The sequence below is a fragment of the Phyllostomus hastatus genome, unplaced genomic scaffold (genome assembly GCF_019186645.2).
Source record: "Phyllostomus hastatus isolate PE091 unplaced genomic scaffold, TTU_PhHast_1.1 phas_contig_38, whole genome shotgun sequence".
Classification (NCBI taxonomy): domain Eukaryota; kingdom Metazoa; phylum Chordata; class Mammalia; order Chiroptera; family Phyllostomidae; genus Phyllostomus; species Phyllostomus hastatus.
In genome coordinates, this window is record NW_025333869.1 from 7,854,106 (window position 1) to 7,876,166 (window position 22,061).

Below are 22,061 nucleotides of genomic sequence, written 5' to 3' on the forward strand. Positions count from 1 at the left end.
CTGCAACTATATTATTTCATTCTTATGGAAAACTGTTTCAAACCAAAGAGCTGACCTTGAAAGTTATTATTTTTTTCCAGAGGTTTATTAGTGAGATAATTTAGATTTGGAGACTGAGGTTTTTCTTCTATTTTTGGCTGGATCTTACTTGAGATTTCCTTGAATTGATTTTTGTTTTCTTATTAGCAGTTCATTATTACATCTTTAGTAACAGGCATCTTAGACTTACCAACTGAATATTTATAAAATGACTTTTCTCCAAGTCAGTGATTCCAGTAGATCCATTAGAGCAGTACTAGATGTTGGGGTCTTAGAAACTAAATCTCACAGATGCACCTGTAGGACATATTCCAGGCTGAGGTGTGGTCTAGCCTTCCACCCCCAAGATTCTCACTGCAGCTGGAACTGCAAAGCAAGAGGCTGAAGGCTGCTGCTGAGCCCTATCAAGACTCTTGGACTCTGGTTCGATGAGTTCAACACAAGGGAGAGATAGGAGATTGTCTATGGGCTCTAGGGAGAGAGGGTACTTCTCCAACTAAAGCTGCATGAGGATATATGAGTATGACAGCCCCTACCCCAGTTGGGGGTGTGCTGTGTTCTGAGAACTGCCCTTCCAGAAAGCCCTCTAAATCAGTGAAGAGAAGGCCCAGTAAATCCAGTACCTTCTGGTGTGGTACCACATGATGCCAGTTTTCCTTCTTCCTGCTATGTTTTCTCCTTTCCTAGATAGAATCTCCAGGGGCTGGGTCTTGAGGCCTAGAGTTAAGGTCTCTGTCTCCTGCACCTAACACAGAATAGGCCCTAGATAAGTGTTTGTTGAGATGGACTGAGCTAGACTCTTAAACTTCAGAGGCTGTGGACTTAGTCTCTTTCAATATATTTCTTTCCCATCCTAATATTAGACAAGAAGCTGTTATCAGTCTGGAAGTTATGATTGACTCACATAGATTTTATGCCAGGGATAGGAAAATCAGATGCCTCCAGGAACCAGGTGAGTCACACAAATGTAGGAGGTGACCTGGAGGACAGTAGTGTGGAATATTGAGGCCTGTGGTCAAGCGGAGATGACATGGTAGTCTATAAGAAATCAATTTGAACTTCTAAAAAATTTCTGTTGGTCAACTAGAATACCTCTGATCCAGTATAAGGGCCCTTGGTTTACATTTTCTGGCTAAATAAGTTTGTGCAGGGTGAAGCTGGACAAACCATACAGTGAAGCATGATGAAGGAGGAATGCAAGAAAACAAGCATGGCAGACTGGCAACAGGTAGGAGGAGCTGCAGAGGAGCTCTCTGAGGGTGCTACTGCTTTGACCTCAGCTAGGCTTGTCCTGGAGATAGCCAGAAGAAGCAGGTGTCATCTGTATGTACCCAAGACAGCTCTGGGCAGCAACTTTCCAGAAATGTAGCTCCCAGTGGGCCATGATAATGGCAAGACAATAATGATGGTTATAATGGAACAGTCATAGGTGGTGTTCATGGAGTGGCTGCTATGTGCTGGGCATTGTTTTCAGCACTGTCTGATTTTCTTTAGGAGACTTGATTTTTTTGAGCAGTTTTTAGTGCACAGCAAAATTGAGCAGAAATTATGGGGAGTTCCCATGTTCCCCTGCCCTATACAAGCACAGCCTTCTCCATCATCAATATCACATCAAAATGGTACATTTGTTATAATTAATGAACCTACACTGACACATCATAATCACCCAGAGCCCAGTTTACATTAGGGTTCATTCTTGGTGTCATGTAGTCTATTGATTTTCACAAAATTATAATGACATGTATCCATCATTGTAGTTCTAATAATAATTTCACTTTCCTAAACATCCTCTAGTATTGCTTTTAATGCTCCCACCAGCACTCAATGTAAGCCTTTTTATCAGAGGAAGTCACTGAGGTCCTGAAAGACTAAGTGATCTGCTCAAGCTCACCCAGCTCATGAAGGTGGGAGCATGCTTGAATTGAGCTATGTATGCACAGATTCTACAGATGATGGGCCTATCTCAGGTGCAATGCTTTCTTATTTTGTGAGGATTAGGTAGCCTTGAACTGAGCTGTGTGATTCCTCTGGAACCACATGAGAAAACACTTTGTCCTATGGCCACTCCCTGTGAAGTTATTGGAGGTTGGCTTGCATTTGAGTAGCTGCTTTTAATTTTTACATGACAGTAAAACTAATGAATGATAGGGAATTTCCAAGATAATAAAATGTATGTTTATCCCTGTTATATACATATATTTGCTGTTCATACTCCCCTGTTCATCTGGAATTTCAATTAACTGTTTTTTTTTCAGTTATTGTATTATATTCAGCTAACCCCAGCTTTCTTGGCAATTTCCAAAACTACAACATGACAACGGAATGCGGTGTCCATAGTGAGCAGGCATAAGCGGCATCCTCTGCCTGGGGAGAGCTGTGTGGCCACTGGGGACTGCACCAGAGAGGCCTTTAAAAAATTTAATAACAAAACAACATTACAAACCACCGGAACCCTTTCAATACACATAATTAGGAAATCATGTGCTTTTTCTCTCCCTGGAAATTGAAGTATTTTATCTGCTTTACCCCATTGTTATGAATTTAGATCATCTTTGCTGAAATTGTTTCTGCTAAAGAAAGTTTTTAAAGGAAGGTTGGAAAAAACTCTTCTGAGAACAATTTAAGTGTCATATTTAACATATACATTCATGCATTTGGACTCAAAAGATGTTGACAGTGGTGCCTCCAAATGTTTCTTCAGTTTTCCTAAAACAGAACAAATGGTAAAAAGTGAATACCATGTTTGGTGTTTGAGACATCAACCTGGAGCCTCAAATACCTATATTTTCTAAGGACTTAAGATTCTTTTGAGGAATCAATTTAAAATAATTCATAATTCAACTACAAGACAATTTAGGGCTTACAGGTATAGATGTTCCAACTTCTAGCATTTTATTGCTGCTCTCAGTGTTTTTGAGATGACAGTTTTCTCTTCATAGAGCAAGTTTAAAATTAGAAAAATCAAACACCCATTAGAGAAAGCAGATTTATGCTCCTATTAATTGATATAGAGATGTAAAGCTCCTTTCATCCAGGCAGGAGCCCAGAGCATTCCCTGCAGACATTTTCAGGGGCCCAAACCTGGGTCAGCAGTAGCCAGCCTACTGGCCTCAACCAGATCTGTCTGCCTTCGAGAGTAGAAGCTTGAATTTTCAATATAGGGATGTGCTGCTTTGGGGATGCTGCTTCTCCAACACCTGCACATAAATCTTAGGGGATGTGTGTTACTTTATTCCCACATTTATTTGTTAAAAAGCAAACAATCTTGAAAGTTGAACTCCCCACTCTGTTCTGGCTTCTCTCTGCTCTGCTGAACAGGAGGTAAAGTAGCACACCTGTTTAGTAACCAGAAAATTATTCTTCTAGGTAATGGAGACTCTGAGTACGGAGACAAGAAGCAAGAAGCACTGAGGACCAACCACAAAACTGTCTCCTTCTGGAAGCTGGAAGCAACCCAGGTGGGGGAGGGAAGGACCCCTGGGTGACAATCCGTTGAAATATGACCTGTGATTTTAACTTGAAGCATTTCAGTTCTAATAGAAGCCCCCTCTAATGTCTTCTGTAGCTTTGATTTTGGAACTCGTCACATTCCTCATTAAAGCAATCACTGTTAAAACATAAAGCAACACAGGATTTATTTCTTCATTAAACTGATGATCCGTATATGAAGCCAATTAACATTATGAGTCTGGTGAACACCAAGTGTAAAGAGGTTAGAGAAAATTAAAAGCAGTCACCTTGGTCTTTAGATAAAGAAAGTACACTTTTAGGTTGTAAATCATCAGAGTGTCCAAGCAGGACAGATGGGTGAATTTTGTTAATTTGAAAATACATTTTAGCGCACAAGAATTAAGGAAAGAATCTTTTCGTTACTAACGCCTTCTCCCTGGCCGAGGTTGTACTACATAATCAGAGGGGGAAAGGGGTTTCGCGTCATCAAAGTTTGCTGTAGCCTTTCGTTGCTAACATTGCTTAGTTTGTGTATTCGCTATTTTGTCAACTGCAACCAGCGCAGCCTCGCGATTCCGGCAGGCGAGACGTCGGTTGAGTCCAGGCACAGGGTCCGGAGCTGGCTCCGAGCCCCGCGAGAGGTGGGTGTTTTCCCCGCAGCCTCGTTGTCTGGCCAGGGAGGCGGCCAAGCTAGCTTCGGGGACGCGAGAGGGCCAAGACCAGGCGGCGACGGGCTGCGGGACGCTTCCCGGGTGGAGCCCCGGAGCAAGAGCCGGGCGCGGAAATGAGGAATCGAGATTTCCTGCTGGGAGCGCTGAGCGGGCGTCCGAAGTAACTTTCGCCGGTTTGGACTAGAGAGGATACCAGCGGGTCCCCGAAATCCCGGATCCAGTGGGGCGGGACCGGCCGCCGCTCAGCTCAGGGCCCCAGAAAGACCCTCAGACCGTCCTTGTTTCCCTCCGCAGCCCGGGAGGAACCCGTGCTGCTGTCTAGGGCTCAAACCCGCCCTGGGGGCGCAGAAGGAGTGCTGCCCACAGACCCAGTACGAGCCACTCGAGCCCTAGGACATTTCTGGACCTTGTTGCTTCAGCAGATATCGGGGATGGGGAGCTGAGACTTGGGCTTGAACCTTGTTGGTTTCTGCGATCAACGCGGCGTCTGGCGTCTGATGCCGAAGGTCCCCGCACAGATACTCAGGTGCGCCTGGAGCATCTTGGCTAAGCCGGCCCGGATGCTTTTTGCGCTTCGCTTCCCAGGCACCAGGCTGCCGGAGCGCACAGGGAGGAGAACTGTCGCTTAGAGCAAGCGGAAGGGAACCTGAGGGGGCTTTAGGCAGACTCAGAAGAGCAAGGGGAGTCTCAGGCTCTTAAAGAGGGCTTCAAAGAGCAGTGGTTCTCTGAGGGACACCGCGAGAGAGTGCGCTCTAGCTGAGCCTCTTGTCTGGAGCTGAGAGAGGGTCTGCTCCAGCCTTCTCTACGCGAACTGAAAACGGCTCTCAGCAGCCCCACTGGACCTGCCTGCTACCGCCTTCGCCACCCGACCTGCAGGAGTGCCAACCCCAGCCCCGGAGCCCACCGCCTGAACTTCTGGAGTCGGTGGTCCTGCCAGTGCTGGCTATCCGCGGAAGCTTTCCTCTCTAAACCGAGCCGGAGCTTCTCCGGGTTTCTTCTGTGTGTCGGGGCCGAATCCTCGCGCCAGAGCGGGCAATGCCCAGGAGGGTCCGCTGAGGTGCATCCGGCTCCGACTCGCCTTGGCAGGTGCCCCGTCTTCCTCCAGGCGGTTTTCGGAGGGGTGTCCGCTGGCGAGTCAGAGACCGGCACACGCACCTCGCCGGTCTCTACTTGTGGGCCCGCCAGGCCTTTTGTTTCCAACTCGCTGTGTCGTTAAGGTCAAAGCTGGATCCCAGGAGGTGCACGGACCCTACCCACCGCCTTGCCAGGGCTCCTGAATGCAACATTAGAATGTTTATAAAATATTCAATTTATGCAGTCTGTCCAGGAAGCCATCGTCCCAAAATAAAATCAGCAGTCTAGACAGAACACAGACACCAGAACTTATCAACAGTTGTCTGACTTGCATCTTCTGATGCATCTTGAGTGGGTCATAATACCAACTTTATTTTCAGTGGTGCATAAATTAATTACACGCATTTAATAACCAAAATATCATTATATTCCCCCTTTAATATCATAAAGGCTTTCCGCCAGGGAAGCACTTAATAGTGCAGGGGGCCGTAACGGGCTATTATCCTGGTGTAATGCTATTACAGAACCAATTATGCGTCATTAGACTTGCTTTTTTTGCAGTTTATGTGATTTGATCCAATCCCGCGCCCCTGACTTGAAAATTTCAGCCCGGTACTTTAGAGTTTAATTTTCACCCAAGCAGAGGGAAGGGCGGTCTCTCTCTGCTGAGTGTCTGCCTCGAATGCATTTTAAAAGTAATTGCGAAGGGTCCCATCGCATATCATTTGCATCGAAAAGCAACCATAAATTCAGGGACCCCTTGCTGAGAACAAAATCAAACTTTCCTTTTGTACGGTCGCTTGGAAAGGGAAGCCGTGTGCAAAGGGTCCCCCCAAAACCCACCCGGCGGTGAAAATTAGCAGCGCTTTGTCAATTCGCAGCTCGGGAGCTGCCAAGCCTCTGACAAGGGCGCGCCCAAATCTAAACTCCAAGGGAAAGAAGGTTTTGGGTCAGGGGACTTAAGTGGGATGGGGTGGAGTGGAATGTTAAGAAAATAATGCCTTTTGGGGGTGGGCTGGAGTGATGGTTGTTAACTACTCTCTTTTAAAAGAAGAAAAAGATTCCTGGTGTTTACTCAGAAAGGACTTTTTTTTTTTTTTAAACACCACGTGGGCCAGTTGTAAGGCCCAATAGACCTATCCAAGTTATTCGCTGTAGACAGCGCTGGAAATAATCAGATTAAGGCCAATTATGCGTGAGTTTATAAAGGCGAGTGCTGAGCGGCGGTGCGCTCTGTAGACAGCAAGACATCTGGCCACTTCCCGAGTCACTTTTCTGGTCTTGTGGGAGCCAGCGGCGCCGAGCCCCGCCCGTCTCCAGTCGAGACCCGCTTTCGGACCGGAGGCAGTCACGTTCCGCCTTCCTCGCCCGCCGCCCGCTGAGGTACGCCCGGCTCCCAACCCTCTCACCCGGCCAAGCGCACCAGGCCTGCGGGCTCCGCTGTGCCTTACTGGCCTGGACTGCCGCTCGTCCAGATGGCCTGGCGCGTTTGCCGGACCAGGCTGCAGTGACCTGGGTGCAGCGCTTGCGCAGGGGATCCTCGAGAGCCAGGAACTGAGTGGGTTTGCTATTGGGGCCAGGGTGGGAGCACAGCTGTCGGGGAGGTGGACCTGAACTGAAGGACTATCCCGCGGGGACTCGATTTGAAAAGGCACTGCCACCTCCCCTCCAGTTCCCACAGTGGGCTGAGGACGTTGGGAGGGGGTTTTCCGGCGGGGAGCTCCCGGTGTGCTTCGGGGCCAGACTAGGTCCCGGGTAGAGGGAGACTTAGACTATCGCTGTTTGCTTTGCAGCCAGGCCGAAGCCAGGCGCGCCTGTCGGTCCCGCGGTCACCTTCCCGAGTCCCAGCCGTCCAGAAGATCGGGCCGTCAGGAATGTTTTATTTCCACTGTCCGCCACAGCTTGAGGGTGAGTAAGCGCCGCTCCCGGGCAGCTCCGAAAAGGCTGAGCCTGCCAGAACGGACCCAAGCGACAGTGGGGCTGGCGGGTTATTGGGTACCGCCCCGCCAAAGGTGCAGCCACTGGACAGTGGGTAGGGGCGCCCCTGGCTCCCTCCGAGTATCCGACTCCGGCCTCTCGCCCCGTCGCCACCTGCCTCTCACCTCTCTCTCCAACTGAGCTGAGCGGCTTCGGGCTTTGCCACACGGATCGGCAGGGTCCTCCCAGCACAGATGCTGGTGTCACGCCTCTAATCGGTCCCCGCCCCCCACCCCCGGCTTTCCAGCCACCCAGGGGGCCGCATCAATCTTTCACGGTGTTTTGCCAACATCCCCAAAAGCCAAGGTGAACTAGGGAGTTGGCTGGAATTGTCCTGGGTCAGACGATGAGCCTGAATGACCCATTGCTGCCTGCTCTCACTCTGGCACAGGGCAATACTTCTGGGGGAGTGGGGGTGGAGGAGGAGGTGACATCTGTTCCCAGCCACTGTGGCCTCTGAGAGCCAAGAGCCAGAGCCAAGTGGCCCTGCCCTACCCCGGCACAGGTGCCCTGATTTGGCTTCATCTCTGTGATTCCCTGTGTTTCTGACTTCAAATGCTAGCTACTCCTTGCTCTCAGGGGCAGCCCCATGGCCAGGATTTTGGGTCTTTGAGGGTCTTCAGGCTTTAGAAGAAATTCCACTTCAGGATCCCTGGTGTGGTCTGCACACTGGATTGTTAGGTGGGGGTAGGTGAGAACAGGGCAGCTTGGATCTCTGGTACCCCCAGGGTGGAGAGGGTCCTAGAAATTCCCAAGAGTGAGTCCTCCACACAAAGGAGGATTAGCATGCATCTGGCAAAGGCAAAGCAGCACACTCTAGCTCTTTACCAGCACTCTCCTCAGAGCAGTAGTCTCAGCCACAGGACAGAAGGATGTCTATAACTGTGGGAGTAATACCAGTACCTGTCTTTGGCAACCTACTCCTTTGATTTATTTGTGGGTGGAAGAATTTTGGAGGCAAAGAAATCCAGGGAGGCATGGGACAGGATAAAGGTGGGGAGACACTGAGGGACCTAGGACATCAGAAGATGCTTGTCCCTCTTGCTCCAAGTTACCTTGAGCACTGGCTGAGCCTCAGTTGGCCAACCACACAAGGATTGCAGAAGTTTATGTTTTTACCAAGGAAGCTTTCAAGAGTTCAGTAGGATTTTCTAGAGGGGACTAATGAGGACATGTGTTTAAGACCTGCCAGCTTGGTCAGCATTTCTAAGGAGGAAAGGCCAGCCACTTGCCTGTATTTCACCATCTTTTACCTTCAATGGCCTATGGTGACTGGCTTTATGAAAGGTCACAGAGGTATATCCCCTGACATTGTACCTCAGGCCTGGAGGGACACCCTCCAAATATGTGGTAGACACAGATTCCTTTCACTTCTGAATTTTGAGTTTGGACTGATTGATACCCAGTGGCCCACCCTTCTAGTCAAATTTGAGGAGGCTGGGGTTTGGGGTATTTAGCAGGTGTGGGATTGCGTGGATGACTTAAGGGGAAAACCTTGTCTGCAGCTTGGGTTGCAGAAGCCACTTAAAGAGAGTTCTAGCCCAGCCTGTTATTTGTTCTAGCCCCAGCACACTGAGCTGCTTACTGCTGTCAGCTCAGCTCAGTCGGCTTACCTCTTCTTCCACACCCCAGGCACATCCTACCTGGATGCTGACTCTGATTGCTATAATCAGGAGAAAAGGAAATAGGTCTTTAAAAACCTTTTCTAGAATCGTTTTGCAGATGTGTTTTTAAGCCAGTTTTTGCAGAAAGGGGTGCTTAAGTGGATGTGATCTGCTGCAGATGGAAAGGCTGAGACCAGACTTTTGGAACATAAGCCTATCGGCTTTTTAATTTTTATTGTTTATTAGTCTAGAGAGGCGTAACTGAGAAAGCACAGTATGGTTTATAATCTCACTTCTCAGATAATTTTTCTGATATTAAATGAAAAATTACTCCATATATCTGCTTAAGAAATTAAACAGAAACCTATACATTGAAAAGTGTAACACCCCTTCACTTCTTCTTCTGAAGGCACTCCCTATTGTGGGTTTCTTGTGAGTCCTTGAAGGAAAACAGGTATTTGACCTCATTTATATAATTTTCTTTGTATGTGTTATGCTTTATTTGTACTGAGATCATAGTGACACATCATTCAAGACTTTGCTTTTATCATGGCATAATATACATAATATCCATGCTGATGTATATAGATGTAATGACTTCTTTTAAACAGCTGTGTAATATTCCATCAGATGCTGTATAGGAAGTATCCACTGATGGGAACTTTGGTTGTTTCCAGTTTTTTTTAATTGCCTTACTGCCAAAAACATTCTTCTCACCTTGTCACCCTTTAAAAGTATATTCATAGATTAAACGCCTGTATGTACACTTAAATTTTTTATGAAAATTGTCATTACCCTCTAAAAGGCTATACCAATAGATGCTACTACAAATAGGTAAATGGCATGCATGTTTGATTACACTCATATCTATACTAGGTATCATGATACCTCTGATACTTTTTGCCAAACAATATGGTGGAAATAGTAGTTAATTGTTCTGTTTTGTTTAATTATCAACAAGGTTTAACATTTTCATAGCATTATTGACCATTTTACTTACTTTTAAGTAAAAAGCTTCTCACATTTTTGTCTTTTCTATTAGGTGGTCAATCTTTGTTCTTATTAATTTGATGAAACATCAGCCTTTTTTAGGGTTCAATTTGACATGCAGTATTTCACTTAAGGAATTATGTATATACAAGATGAACCAATGTGGAGCAGCAGATTTAAATTAAAAGACTGAGGCTGATTGTGATTGGAGACCCTTGGAGATTTCATCCCATTCTCACCAGTCAAGTTCTTTGTTTCAAAAGGAAACAGTTTCGTATTCTGCAAAATAATGGAAATAAGGCTACTGTGAGGATGCTCTTTTAAGTTTCCAATGATCTGGAGAGAAATATTTTTAACTAGGGTTTTGAAGAAGAATGCAGTTTGGACAAGAAGATGTAGGCTTCTGTAGAGAGTGGGGCATTATGGCAGAGGACGTGGCACTGAAGGGTAGAGTATGATAATAGGGCAGACTCCCTTTAGTAGATGGGATTTTTAAAAGCCTAGAGGATCTTGCTTCTTTGGGACTTAGGTCCTTTTGAGGCATGTGGTCCTGGCACTGTGGCTTGCCTGCTCCTAATGCTAAAGGGGCAGTGATTCTGAGATCAGAGCCCATGGCAGGTACAGTGTTCACTGGCTAATGAGAACTTGCTCATTTGTTTTCCTAAGAAGTCATTTTGGATGGTCAAGTAAATGGCACACATTTGGAAAATGATCTGAATGCACATTTGGGGCCAGAGTCTGTTCTGGCTTTGTAGGAGCTTTGGAGGCTGCTGGGAGGACAATGGAAAGGATGCCTTTCTTTTCAGGGCAGTAGAAGCAGTGGGTTCTTTATGAACCTGGCAAGAGGGTGGGGTGCTCTTTGAGAATGGCCCTGTGTAAATCTGCTTGGAATTCAGGATAATGACTATTGGAGAAGATCTCTTGTTTATTAACATCTATATAACATATCCACTATGATGCTGATGAGCTGTGACCAACAATAGTTAATATTATTTATAAATTTCTTACCTCCTGGTCTCCTGAAATTCTAGGAGGGAAGTGCTATGAAAAGCTTTTGGTGTTTTTTTTTCTTCTCAACCCTCAGCTTTTAACCTTTGTTGTTTATGGAAACACAGGCAAGTAGACTAACAAGTGAGCAAAAGGAAAACAACAGGGTCTGAGGTAGGGAATGAAGTGCATTGGAAAGAGTGCTGCTGGGAGCTGGAGGTCAGATGAAGGCTTCATCTCAAGCCAGTGACCCTTCCTGCCCGAGTCCAGAATTTTTCAAGAAGAGAACTTGGCTGTCTTGGGAAGTAAGGTCACTACCCACCCTATGAAATAGGCATAGTTGGGCCTGGAGTCATAAGTTATTGGGAGAGAGAGAGAGAGAGCACAAGAGAGTGGAAAAGAAGGGGGTTAATAAGAGGAACAGAGGAAGATGCTTTGGAATGGCCAGGGTTCTATCTGGAGGGCATGAGTTATTGCCTCCAAATGAGCCTATGTAGTAGGGCATGGTGTATGAAGACTGGGGGGCCATCTGCTCAGGTTGATCCTGTTTGCTCCCAGCAGGCACTGCACCTTTTGGCAACCACCCTACCGGAGATTTTGATGATGGATTCTTGCGCAGAAAACAGCGCCGGAACCGGACAACATTCACTCTTCAGCAGGTAATGATGATGTTCTTTTTCTGAAAGTTAGCTGTTTCTTGAAAAAAAAAAGGAAAGAAAAGAAAAGAGAAAAAGAAAAGGAGTTTTAGCAGCTCTTCTTCATCTTTTCAAATAAGGCCAGCTGATCATGTTAAGTATATCTTCTTTTTTCTTAAACAACTTTTGTGTCAAGGAATTTGTTTGGGAAGAGGACAGAAGATTTTGACTTTATGATCCCAGATAGAAAGTGAAGAGGCAATGATTGCTCCCATTCACTTATGGTTGATAGTTTGGGGGCCATTTTAACATCAGTGATACCACTTGAATCTTCAAATAACCCTTTGAGGAAGGCAAGTGGCACATTCTTATTCCTGGTAGGTAGATGAGAAGGCTGGGGCCCAAGAAGATGACAGATTTGTAGAAGATATTGTTGCCCATAAATGGAAGGGCTGTGATTAGAATCCTGGTACTGTGTTTCCTGGACCTGGGCCCATTTTTTAAGATATGTTCAACTTCTAGAGCAAACTGGCACAGTCAGAAAGGTGACTCAAACACCTATGCAGCTTCTGTATGGTTGATGCACAGGGCAGCTTCAAACTGGTTCTCTTCTCCTGGCCCTATGGTGAATGCTGGGTGGATGACTCTAGTTCATAAGGCTATTCTTCCATTTTGATTCCTATGAATATATTTAAATGTAAGTGTATGTAAATATTTGCCCCTCTCTTCATATTTCTACTTCTTGGGAGAACTTTGAGGTTGTTAGCAAGATTTAGCTCCTAAGTTATCAGCGGTTGAAATTTTAATTCCATGGGATCTTTTCAAACAGCTCGTTTCTCCCTCTCCTTTCCCTATTTGATCTGTGAAACAACTTCCTCACCACTCTTAGCGAATTTGAAATATATGTCTGCTTCTTCTCACCTCGTCACAACCTCTCACCAGTAAATATTTCTTCCTTTTACCAGCTGGAAGCTCTGGAGGCAGTTTTTGCCCAGACGCACTATCCCGATGTATTCACCAGAGAAGAGCTGGCTATGAAAATAAACCTCACAGAAGCCAGAGTGCAGGTGAGCCTTCTGTTCAATTATTTAACTCCCTAATATTAAAACTGGCAAACTTTTTTTTGACATCATGACTGCAGAGTGCACATTTGGCGAAAGAAAGCAAATGAAGACTATCTGTCATTTTCATGATGCACTTTAATAACATCAACATAATGTGGAATATTAGATTAGGTTGATTAATCGGTCATTCATAATTAACTAGTGATAATGTTCTACACTAATTTGTCCGCGTCTCTAAGGTACTAAATTACATCAATGCACATCCATTTCCTTGCTTTGGGAAAAAAAAAAAGAGCTGAGATGCTATTCTCAAAGCAGCTCTGACCACTCTGGGCTAAGGCCGGTCAATTGCAGAGAACTGTATTTTCAGATGGGAACAGGGTTAGGATCTGCTTTCCAGAAATTGCATTATGTCCAACTTTTCCCCAGCATGTGGACACTTTTAGAGAAGTGAATCTGAAGAACATGTGCAATTTAAAAATCTTTAAACAGCAGCAGTGAAAGGGCTGCTGCAGAAATGAACATGGCCTTCAATGACTGTCTCTGAGCAGCATTTCTTTTTAGAAGCTACAGGGTGATTATGTTTAAGTGCACAAACCCATTGAGCCCAGCAGATGTGCCTGAGCACAGGAGGCACAGATCCACAGCACTGCCTCTCCAAGCAAGCTATTCTTTGAGCACAATTATATATTCATTTTATTTATGGGGTTTCCTCCATGCTGTTTCTGTTCTTTTTTTATGTAGGGGCTTGGGGTTAAGACTATGCAAAGATCTAATTGTAGAAAATATAATAGTTTGCTTTCAGTTCCCCTGGGTCATGTTAGTATCTCTTAAAAACCAATGGCTGAAGAGAGATAATGGAATTCTGAGCAGTAAATTGGGGGTTGTAAACAAATTATTTCCCCTATAATCAGATTATGTGATCCTGATTATTAAATCTGAACATGAATCATTGGTCATATGTGGGCAAATTAAACTGATTATTATTTGGAAATGAAAATCTCCTTTGGCCAGGATGCAGTCTCTCCTTTCTTTTTTTAATGCCAGCTTGCCAATAGCTGCCTAAAGACTGAACTGCAAATTGAGATAAATGACACAATTATTGAGCATTCAGAAGTGGAAGATCATAACTTCTCCCTGAAAGGTGCAAGGGTGAGATAGGGGTGGTGACAATTAAAGCTGGCAATTGTCGTTGAGGCTGTTGTTGGCTATTATGCAAACAGACAATGGCTGTGAAGCAATTTTTTAGTGAGCTTCCATGTGGGGACATTGGCTTCAGGCTTTGGTGGTGGCGGGAAGGGAGATGTGTTTACATTTACATAGCTTGCTCATTCAAATATGATTAATGTTCTATAAAGCGGGGTCTTAATCGAAGCTGATGTTGTCAAACAATAACTAAATAGGGAAATAAACGACTCCATCATGCTCTTTCCTCAGAAGCAGGCGAACTGTCAGTGCAAAGTCATTAAAATATGATAATGAAAAATAGCTCAATTAAATGTTGTCATAGCTGTGACCTTCATTCAATTAAGACGCAAGAAAGTGTCTGCATTTTGCTTTGCATTTAACTGCCCTAAATTTAGAATATAGATAAAATCATTATTCAATGGTTGCTGGTATGTGCAATTAAAAGCCAACTAGATTAAAAAGAGAATGGAAGCCTGATAAAGGAGAGTGAAAATTCGGAGGTGCAGTGCCTATCAGAGGGCTCAGCCTTGGGACCCAGGTGCTCTCCTGGGCAGGAGGAAAAGATGTCCCTAGAATAGGAGGGAGGTCTAACCAAGTATTGTTTTGTAAGCTAGGAATTATCTCCTAGGAGAAGGGAGAAGAGGTTTTGCTGGATGGAATAAAAAGCAGCAGGATTTCACTGACCTCTGGAAAAACCTCAGGCCTGGGCTGCCCAGTTGCCACGAGACTGTCCTGCAAAAATGCAGTCTTGCTTTCCACAGCTTAAAGAATTCTACACCAGCCTCTAAGAAGGTACTTAGAACAGGTGAATCATAAGCTATCCCCTAACCTGAGGATGGCAGAGATGAAAACATTAACTAATGTTAATCTAGTGATGGACTTCTATGCACCAGGTTTTTCATGCATCTCTGCATTAATCTTCCTACTAATGCTGGGGGTAGCCACTATTATTACCTCCAGTTTGGATCATGACTCCTAGTGAAGCCACTGGGTTTCAAACTACTGAATGACCTTGGGCAAGTTAATTGACATCCTGTGCTTAGATTTCTCATCTGTAAAGTGGAGGAGATAGTTGGACTGCCTACCACATAGGACTGCACTGGACTCTAAAGAAGATTCACCAGGGTTCAGAATTCTAGACCAGAAATGACTCCAGAATCAAGGTTTCTAATGGGTGTACTGGGCTGCTGGTCATGAACTTATCATGATGTGCAAGAGATGACTTCAGAGTTAATCACAAGTATTAGGTCAGATACACTCAGGTGCTCAGGACAAACATGATGGAAGTATGAATGAGTATTTGGATGAGAAAACCCCAGAACAGTGTTTTATAAATGGCTAGATGATCCCCCCTCCAACGCCAGGAAATATTTTCACATCAAATAATTGTACTCACATGCATTGAGAATTTACACAAAACAACACTTTTACCTTTACTAGGAAATGCATGTGGGTACTTTCTATGATTTAACACTCATTTAAAAAATGCCTGCTATGTTTTCTACACTGATCTCCAGACCTGTTTATGGGTCTGCAGCTGCAGTTCAGAGCACTACTTTGGCTGATCTCTTGGCAAAGGGAGGCCGTGCCTCTGCCTGCCTGCCTGCTGCTGCAAGGTGAGCCATGAAGACAGGGCATGGGGTCCAGGCATTTGCACTTGCATTCTGGTTTCCTTCTCTTGTCTGACTTTCTCCCTCTGTCGTATGTGTTTTTCCACTGGGGATTCAGGTTTGGTTCCAGAACCGAAGGGCCAAATGGAGGAAAACAGAGAGAGGGGCCTCTGACCAGGAGCCAGGATCCAAGGAGTCCATGGCAGAGGTAACATCACCACCTGTGAGAAATGTCAATTCCCCACCTCCTGGGGACCAAGTCCGGAGCAAGAAGGAGGCCCTGGAGGTCCAGCAGAGGTAAGGCTGGATGGATTCCTGGGTCTGAAGGGCTGGTGGGTACACAGGGTCGGGAACTCATGTGATTTTTTTCTCTGCTAGCCTGGGGCGAACAGTGGCTCCTACAGGACCTTTCTTTCCCTCTTGCTTGCCGGGGACCCTCTTGAATACAGCAACATATGCCCAGGCCCTGTCACATGTTGCCTCCCTGAAAGGTAAGTTTAGCTCTGCTGAACTCTGGGAATCCTGAGATTGTCTGATTGACCTTTCTCATCCTTTCCTTGCACCTCAGGCTAGTGCAACATCTTTTCCCCTTCTGTCAGTCACAGGCAGGTTCAGTTTCCACATATGCCATCTTGCTGGTTTTCCACATGGCCTGAGAACTAAGGTGAATGCACCTAGGTCTGAGAGGTGTGGTCATTGCAAAGTGACTGCTCTTTGTTCACTATTGCTTCTGGTCATAGGTAACAGTTTTAGGAACTCACTTGTAGTTCACAGGTGAGGCCCGTGAAGGGCAGTCTTCCCAGCTTGGAGGCCCCTTTCCATATGTAGAACTTGCCCATCTTCCCACCCCAGAAATTCCTGATGTCAGAGGTTGTCATTGTTTGGATTTGTGGTTTTCCAAAATTTGCTCTTCTCGGTGGCTGCTGTCTGGAAGATGGAAACCATGTGGAACATTTTTGTCAGGCTCAGAGAAAGGAACACTTGTGGGCTGTCCCTTAGGGATTTATGGGTACCCCTGCTGGACTAATGGGCCCATCCAATGTCATCTCTCAGTTCCTGGCTCCAAATCTACTCCTCCTATGTTGGGTCAGACTGCTGTGCTGGCCAGGAGCAGGGCTGGGTCCCAGAGAGGGTCTGGGGGAATCAGTGTTAGTGTTTCCCTGGGGCCTTGCCTATGACAGGGGTCTGGGAGGTGGGGGTACAGGTGCCACTGTAGGCTTTTTCCTGATAATAAGTGGTGGGACAGGCCCCCCAGGGTGTTCCCTGCTTGTCCTGTGTCAGAGTCTGGGGAATGATTGAGGACATTCATTCATGATGATGGATGATGGAGCCTCAGGAAGGGTGAGAAAGGCATTGCAGGCACAGGGAATAGCACATGCAAATAATGTGGGGCAGAGGTGGGGGTGTTGAGGGTGGAAAACCAGGCTTTTCTAGAGACTGGCAGGTATGTTGGGTGTCCATGGGAGAGTGTCCATAGGTGGAAGTGCCTGGCAGGGGCCAGAGCTTGAAGGACTTGAATGTCATGCTTCTGGATTTAGATTTTCCAATGTAGGATATGGAGGTCCGAAGCCTGAAGCCACTTCTGGGTGGTTCAGCTAGCTGGTCATAAGTGGATGAGGCTTGGCACCATCCAATTCTGGGTCCTGCACCCTCCTAGCACTTCCTTCAGCTACAGTGGCTGCCTATTCTAGAGGCCACATAGAGCCCTGCCTAGACTGTCCTTAGGACATATCCACAGGACATAATAGGCTGATAGGGAACTCCACAGAGGTGGAGTCAGCCAACTGGAAGGGGCTTCCAGAAGGAGATTACCAGTGGGACTTGGGTATCAGCCAAGGAGCTGGTTGGTCAACCTAGAGGAGCAGTCCTGTATCTGCCTGTTGAATCCTTTCTGCTTTGGTGAGGGTTAGTTCTGTTCCTGAGAGGAACCTTCTCTTTTACAAATGTTCTTTGATTGCCCACTCCAGAATTGGAAGTGATTCCCACATCTCTTTGCTGTGGCAACCTGTGGGGATCTTTGGCTAACCAAGCTAGCTAAGGTCCTGGCAGAGGTTGTGGTGACTGAAGAGTGGTCTAGAGAGGCACACTGCTGGGCAGGTAGGGCAGGGCAGCATCTGAGGAAGGCTGAGGTCAGTGGTGATAGGGAGACATAGCAGGGACTTGTGTCTCCAACACCCTGACCCAGAACAGAGGCAGGGACTAGAGGGAGAGGCCAGTAAAACTGTGAGCCCTCCTTCCTCCCCTCATTCCCACACCCCTGGCCCTTCCTGAAGCCTTTCTCATTGACTCCAAGGGGTCTGCACAGTACCTGAATCACTGGAAACACACTTTCCTTTGATGCTACCTTGCCACAGGAGTGGGGGCTTGGTGTGTTCAGGAGCCTGCAGAGGACGGAAATCACAGTATGCTTACCAAACCAGGGAACATCTTTGTGCACTGTGGTGGCATTGCTTGGGCAGCCTGCATGTCCCTGTGAGAAGTTCCTCCTAATTGTAGTCAGGGGGACAGGCATACTGGGGCAGATGACACATGCAGATGTTTCCAGATCCAGCAGGCAGTGGGTGAAGTGAGCACGTGTAGGCATTGCTTTTGCTTCCCCAATGCAAATGAGCTCTTGCTCACGTTTCTCCAAAAATGTGGCCCTCTTGGTCTATTTGTCATTATTCCTCTTTTGAGAGAGGCTCAGGGAAAAGGCACACTGCTCTTTTGTCAGAAACAATCCTTTTAGGAACATGGTAAAAGGTATCCAGGGATCCAGACTGGGCAAAGGCGGGGATGAAATGGACTGGGCAGCGTTTACCATTCAAGGGTCCACTGTTACTCAAGCCAGCTGACTGTGGCTAGTGGGAATGGGGACGCAGCATCACCAGAATTATTAAATTTTGATGAAACTGGAAATCCTGATTTTTATTAGAAATAGTCCCATCTTTCGAATGTTGCCTCTAAGTCTCTGGGTCCAAAGTGGAGCATCTTTGATCTGACCAGCCTGTGGCCTGATGCTCTGGAAGAGGGGGTTTTCTTCTGCCTGCTCTCATTTCTGCTTTCTGTGTCCTACTGCTTATGGACATAGCTTCTCCTTGGATCTCCCCTCAGCGTAGTTCCCCTGCAGTGGCTCATCCTGTTCCTGTCACTACCATGGCCCATTCCTAGCTGGCTTCTTTGAACAGCTGGTAAGCTAAGTCACACAGCAAAGGGAGGAAAATAAGCAGTTATTGAAAACCTCCTCCGTGCTTTGCCAGCTGGTCTTGTGTTGTATTTCTATTTTCTTCTTAAAGCAGGATTTACAGGAGGGGCTCCATGGTTACATGGTTACTCTGAGATAACAGCTGGCATCAGCTGGAGTAGCTCTGCATTTTAAAAGTGCCTGACCCCATGTGGTGACACTTCCGGAAGGCAGGTACTCTGAGCTGAAAGTCTCTGGTGCTGCCCGTGAGTCCACTGGTCAGCACAGCCCAACTTCAGACCAGGTGAGCCCAGCAGTCCCTGGAGAGTTGCTTGGGGAATGCAGCCTCTGCCTTGGACCTGGGGTAAGAAATGTGTACCTGCAAGTCAGGTTATAAACACCCCTGGGTTTAACACTCAGTGGTTTTCGTGGCATATTTTTAAAGTGGCTTGTGGCCAGGATGGCCTTCTGGCTTTTACAGCCCACATCTTGTCACTTCCCCAAGCAACAGAAATTAAGTACATAGCCCAATTTGGGCCCAGTGGAGGACCAACCTCAAGTTTCCAGGATCTGGCTCAGTGCCAGTGATCTCTGTGCTGGGACCTGGCCTCCCTCACTTTAACTGCACACTCAGAGGTGGCTGGGAAGGCAGATGCTGGCAGAGCTGGTGCCTCAGCGAAGCTCTTCTCTGTGATCCGAACATCCCAGCAGCTGCTGGACAACTAGGCGACTGCTTTAGCTAGCTGGGAGAAGCTTCATGCAGATGGTGCTAGAAGATACCCTTCTGGGCTTCTAAGCTCATCATTCTTTTTACAACTGAGAAACTAAGGCTCAGGGAGGCAGAATCACTTGCTAACACATCATTTATTCAGCGAGGTTTTCCCTTTGTGGTCTAGGCTATTCTTCACAAGATCCTGATGTGCCCCTTCCTCCCAACACCATTTTTTCATTCATTCCTCTGAATGAGCACTGCTGGTAGGGACCTTGGATCCTGACTCTGCTTCTCCCCAGCAAGTGAGGACAGCTATGAGTCCACAGCTATGAGACTCACCCAGGACTACCAAGACCAATGTGAGCTGACTACCATAGCCCCTTCCAAGCCAGAGATTTTAATCCACTCCTCCAGGCCTGTGGCAACCTGCAAATATCCAAAGAAATAAATCAAAGTGATTTTCAGTTCCCAGATCCAAACCAGTGCTTGTGTCCCCTTGCTTAGACTTTGTGGTCCTAGAGGGACGACATATCCCTGGACTGAAGACAGCAAGTATTCTAGGAGTGTCACCAAGGTGCTGGCCTCACTGTAGACCTCACTCTAGGTGCTGCTCCCCTGAGGCTATAGACCTGTCTTTAGCCCAGACTTGAGGGACCAAGCTGAGTCTGCCAGCTGTACTAGCACCCAGCCAGGGTGTGAGAACAATGCAGGACTCCTGGTGTGGGATTAGTTCTCCCAGGGGCATTTGGAGCACCCCAGCTGGTAGTCCCAGAACTTAGGGCTTGGGCAGCATTACATCTACTTACAAATTCAAGGGATTCATGTTGGAGTTCTGTTTTTTTGGTTCTAGGCATTGTTATAACGGATGTGAAGTCCTTGCCTGAGACATACTGAGAGAGTATCCAGGAGTGTTTGTGGGGTAACTTGAGGTTCACTGAGTTACAGTTTTGTAAGTTTTTTAAGTAGTGATCCTTGAAGTCCTTAGGTCCTTTAATGTAGTTTTATGGGAATTCAAATTCAGTCCCTAGAAATTATTTGGTTTTGAATGGGCTCTGAAACTGGGAGTACTTTTGGAATACTGGCTATCAGCTCCTGAGCAGGTAGCCCTACGGGGAGAAAAAAACAGGCATGGGCAAATCAGGGGCACAGATACATGCTCTGGGGGCCCCAACCCCTGGACTCTAGAGCACAGAGTTGCTTGCGTGGCGATGCCAAGCCCTGCCTCCCAGATGAGTGGGGTGGGCAGGCTGGGCCCTGTCAGCTCTGTGAGTGGTCCAGAACATGACAGTGTATCTAGGATCTGCTTTAAAATCTTCAGATCATGAGGGAAAGTAACCCAGAAAATGTGAAGGGGAGCAGCCACTTTGCTGAGTTTTAGCACACAGACTGAGAAGTCAGCAACAGGACACTCTGAATTATGGTTTTCTTAAGAAATTAGAATAACTTTGATTCCTTGAAAATATCTGTTGCAAGCAGGGGCCTGAGGCAAAGAAGCATTGGGAGAGTGGGAGAAATAAAGATCAAACTGGAATGACTTTGTATTTGGACAATCTGCCTAACTTCGAACTGCCATAGCACAAGCCGCAGACTCGATTTCGTGTTTCTGCCTACAGCCAGGGGGCTATGGCAGAGATGTGGAACTTTGCCCTTGGCCACAGCACTGTTATTCTGTGCTGGGGGGTGTGCTCTGCTTCCAGGGCCTCCAGCTTGGCCAGGGTCTGAGAAGCAGTGCTGAGGCTGCTCTCACAGCATTCTCAGTGTTGGGGTGTGCAGCGGCCTGTGCTCTGAGGGAAATGTCTGGAGAGGTCAGCAGGGCTGCTCAGGCACAGAGAAGGGTTGGAGGTGGGGGAAGCACCCTCCTGGAGTGGCTGGTCAAGCAGAGTGCTCCCACAGGGAGTCTGCTCCACAGGGAGCAGAGTGTGTCAGGCTAGCCTCCAGGCTCTTGATGCACAGTTCCCTAGATGGACATCAGGCTGCCCCATCAGGAAGTGGGGCAGCTGGCTATCTCAGGCCAGGAATCTGCCTACTGGGAAGAGAGCAAGGTAATGAAAATCAGGCACTTGTGGGGGGTTTTGCCTTTAATTATCCTTTAATTATCAAGCAGCTAACTAGCACAGTGGCTTCAAGCAAGGACTCTGGGTGGCCTGCCTGTGTGAATCCTCATTCTTCATTCTCTAGCCATGTAAGTGTTGAGAAGTACTGGAATTCTCTACCTCTGCTTCCTCTTCTATAAAGTGGAGATCTAATCATCCTAGAACTCAATTCATAGAAATGAATGAGAGCACATGAGTTAGAACATGTGAGGCCCTTAGTATATACACATTAGAGGTACTCAAGAAACACTATTAGTTATATTAACCAGATTCTCCATTCTTATTTCCAAGTTACTGGGTCCCACTCATTTGTAAAGGACTCAATGAAATGTCTGCTTCTCCCAGACTCCTCCCATTTCTCTGAACATAGTTGCAGCTGACATTCACCTGTTCATTGTATTTCCCACTGTTCCAATTTTTAGCAGTGACGGGGGTTCCTCCCTGTCCCTGGTGGGATTTCCTTGTAAGGCACCCAGTCCTTCCCTGGGGCTTTGCAGGTTACCGTGTGCTTTGCACTCTGGGCTGGTCAGAGAGGACTCATCCCAGCCAGGCATGCAGTTAGTATGTTCCATGATTGGCTGTGCCATGGAAACTGTCAAATAAAAAGGCAGCAGGATCCTACCCCATGCAGAGAGAGTTTGTATAACAATGGTGAGTGTCCAGACAAAAAGCAACACAAAGAATTTCCTCAAGCTGTCTTAATGGCCAGCCTTGTGTTCACAATTCGTTAATACAGAGGAGGTTATTAATGGGCAGGGGAGGTGCTAGGGTTTATTCAGGGAAAGTACTGGCCATAGGATGGGC

The 22,061-nt window shown here is 46.7% G+C and overlaps 1 protein-coding gene across 1 annotated transcript in view; it reads left to right on the forward strand.

The window, feature by feature from the left end:
- Window positions 1–6,491: 6,491 nt before the first annotated feature.
- Window positions 6,492–22,061, forward strand: part of DRGX (dorsal root ganglia homeobox) — a 29,403-nt gene continuing 13,833 nt past the window's right edge. The window contains exons 1-6 of the mRNA XM_045842350.1: window positions 6,492–6,617; window positions 7,028–7,142; window positions 11,354–11,451; window positions 12,393–12,494; window positions 15,408–15,586; window positions 15,668–15,780. Coding sequence (XP_045698306.1) covers window positions 7,109–7,142; window positions 11,354–11,451; window positions 12,393–12,494; window positions 15,408–15,586; window positions 15,668–15,780 — 526 coding nt within the window. The 5' untranslated portion in view covers window positions 6,492–6,617; window positions 7,028–7,108. The remainder of the gene's footprint in view (window positions 6,618–7,027; window positions 7,143–11,353; window positions 11,452–12,392; window positions 12,495–15,407; window positions 15,587–15,667; window positions 15,781–22,061) is intronic.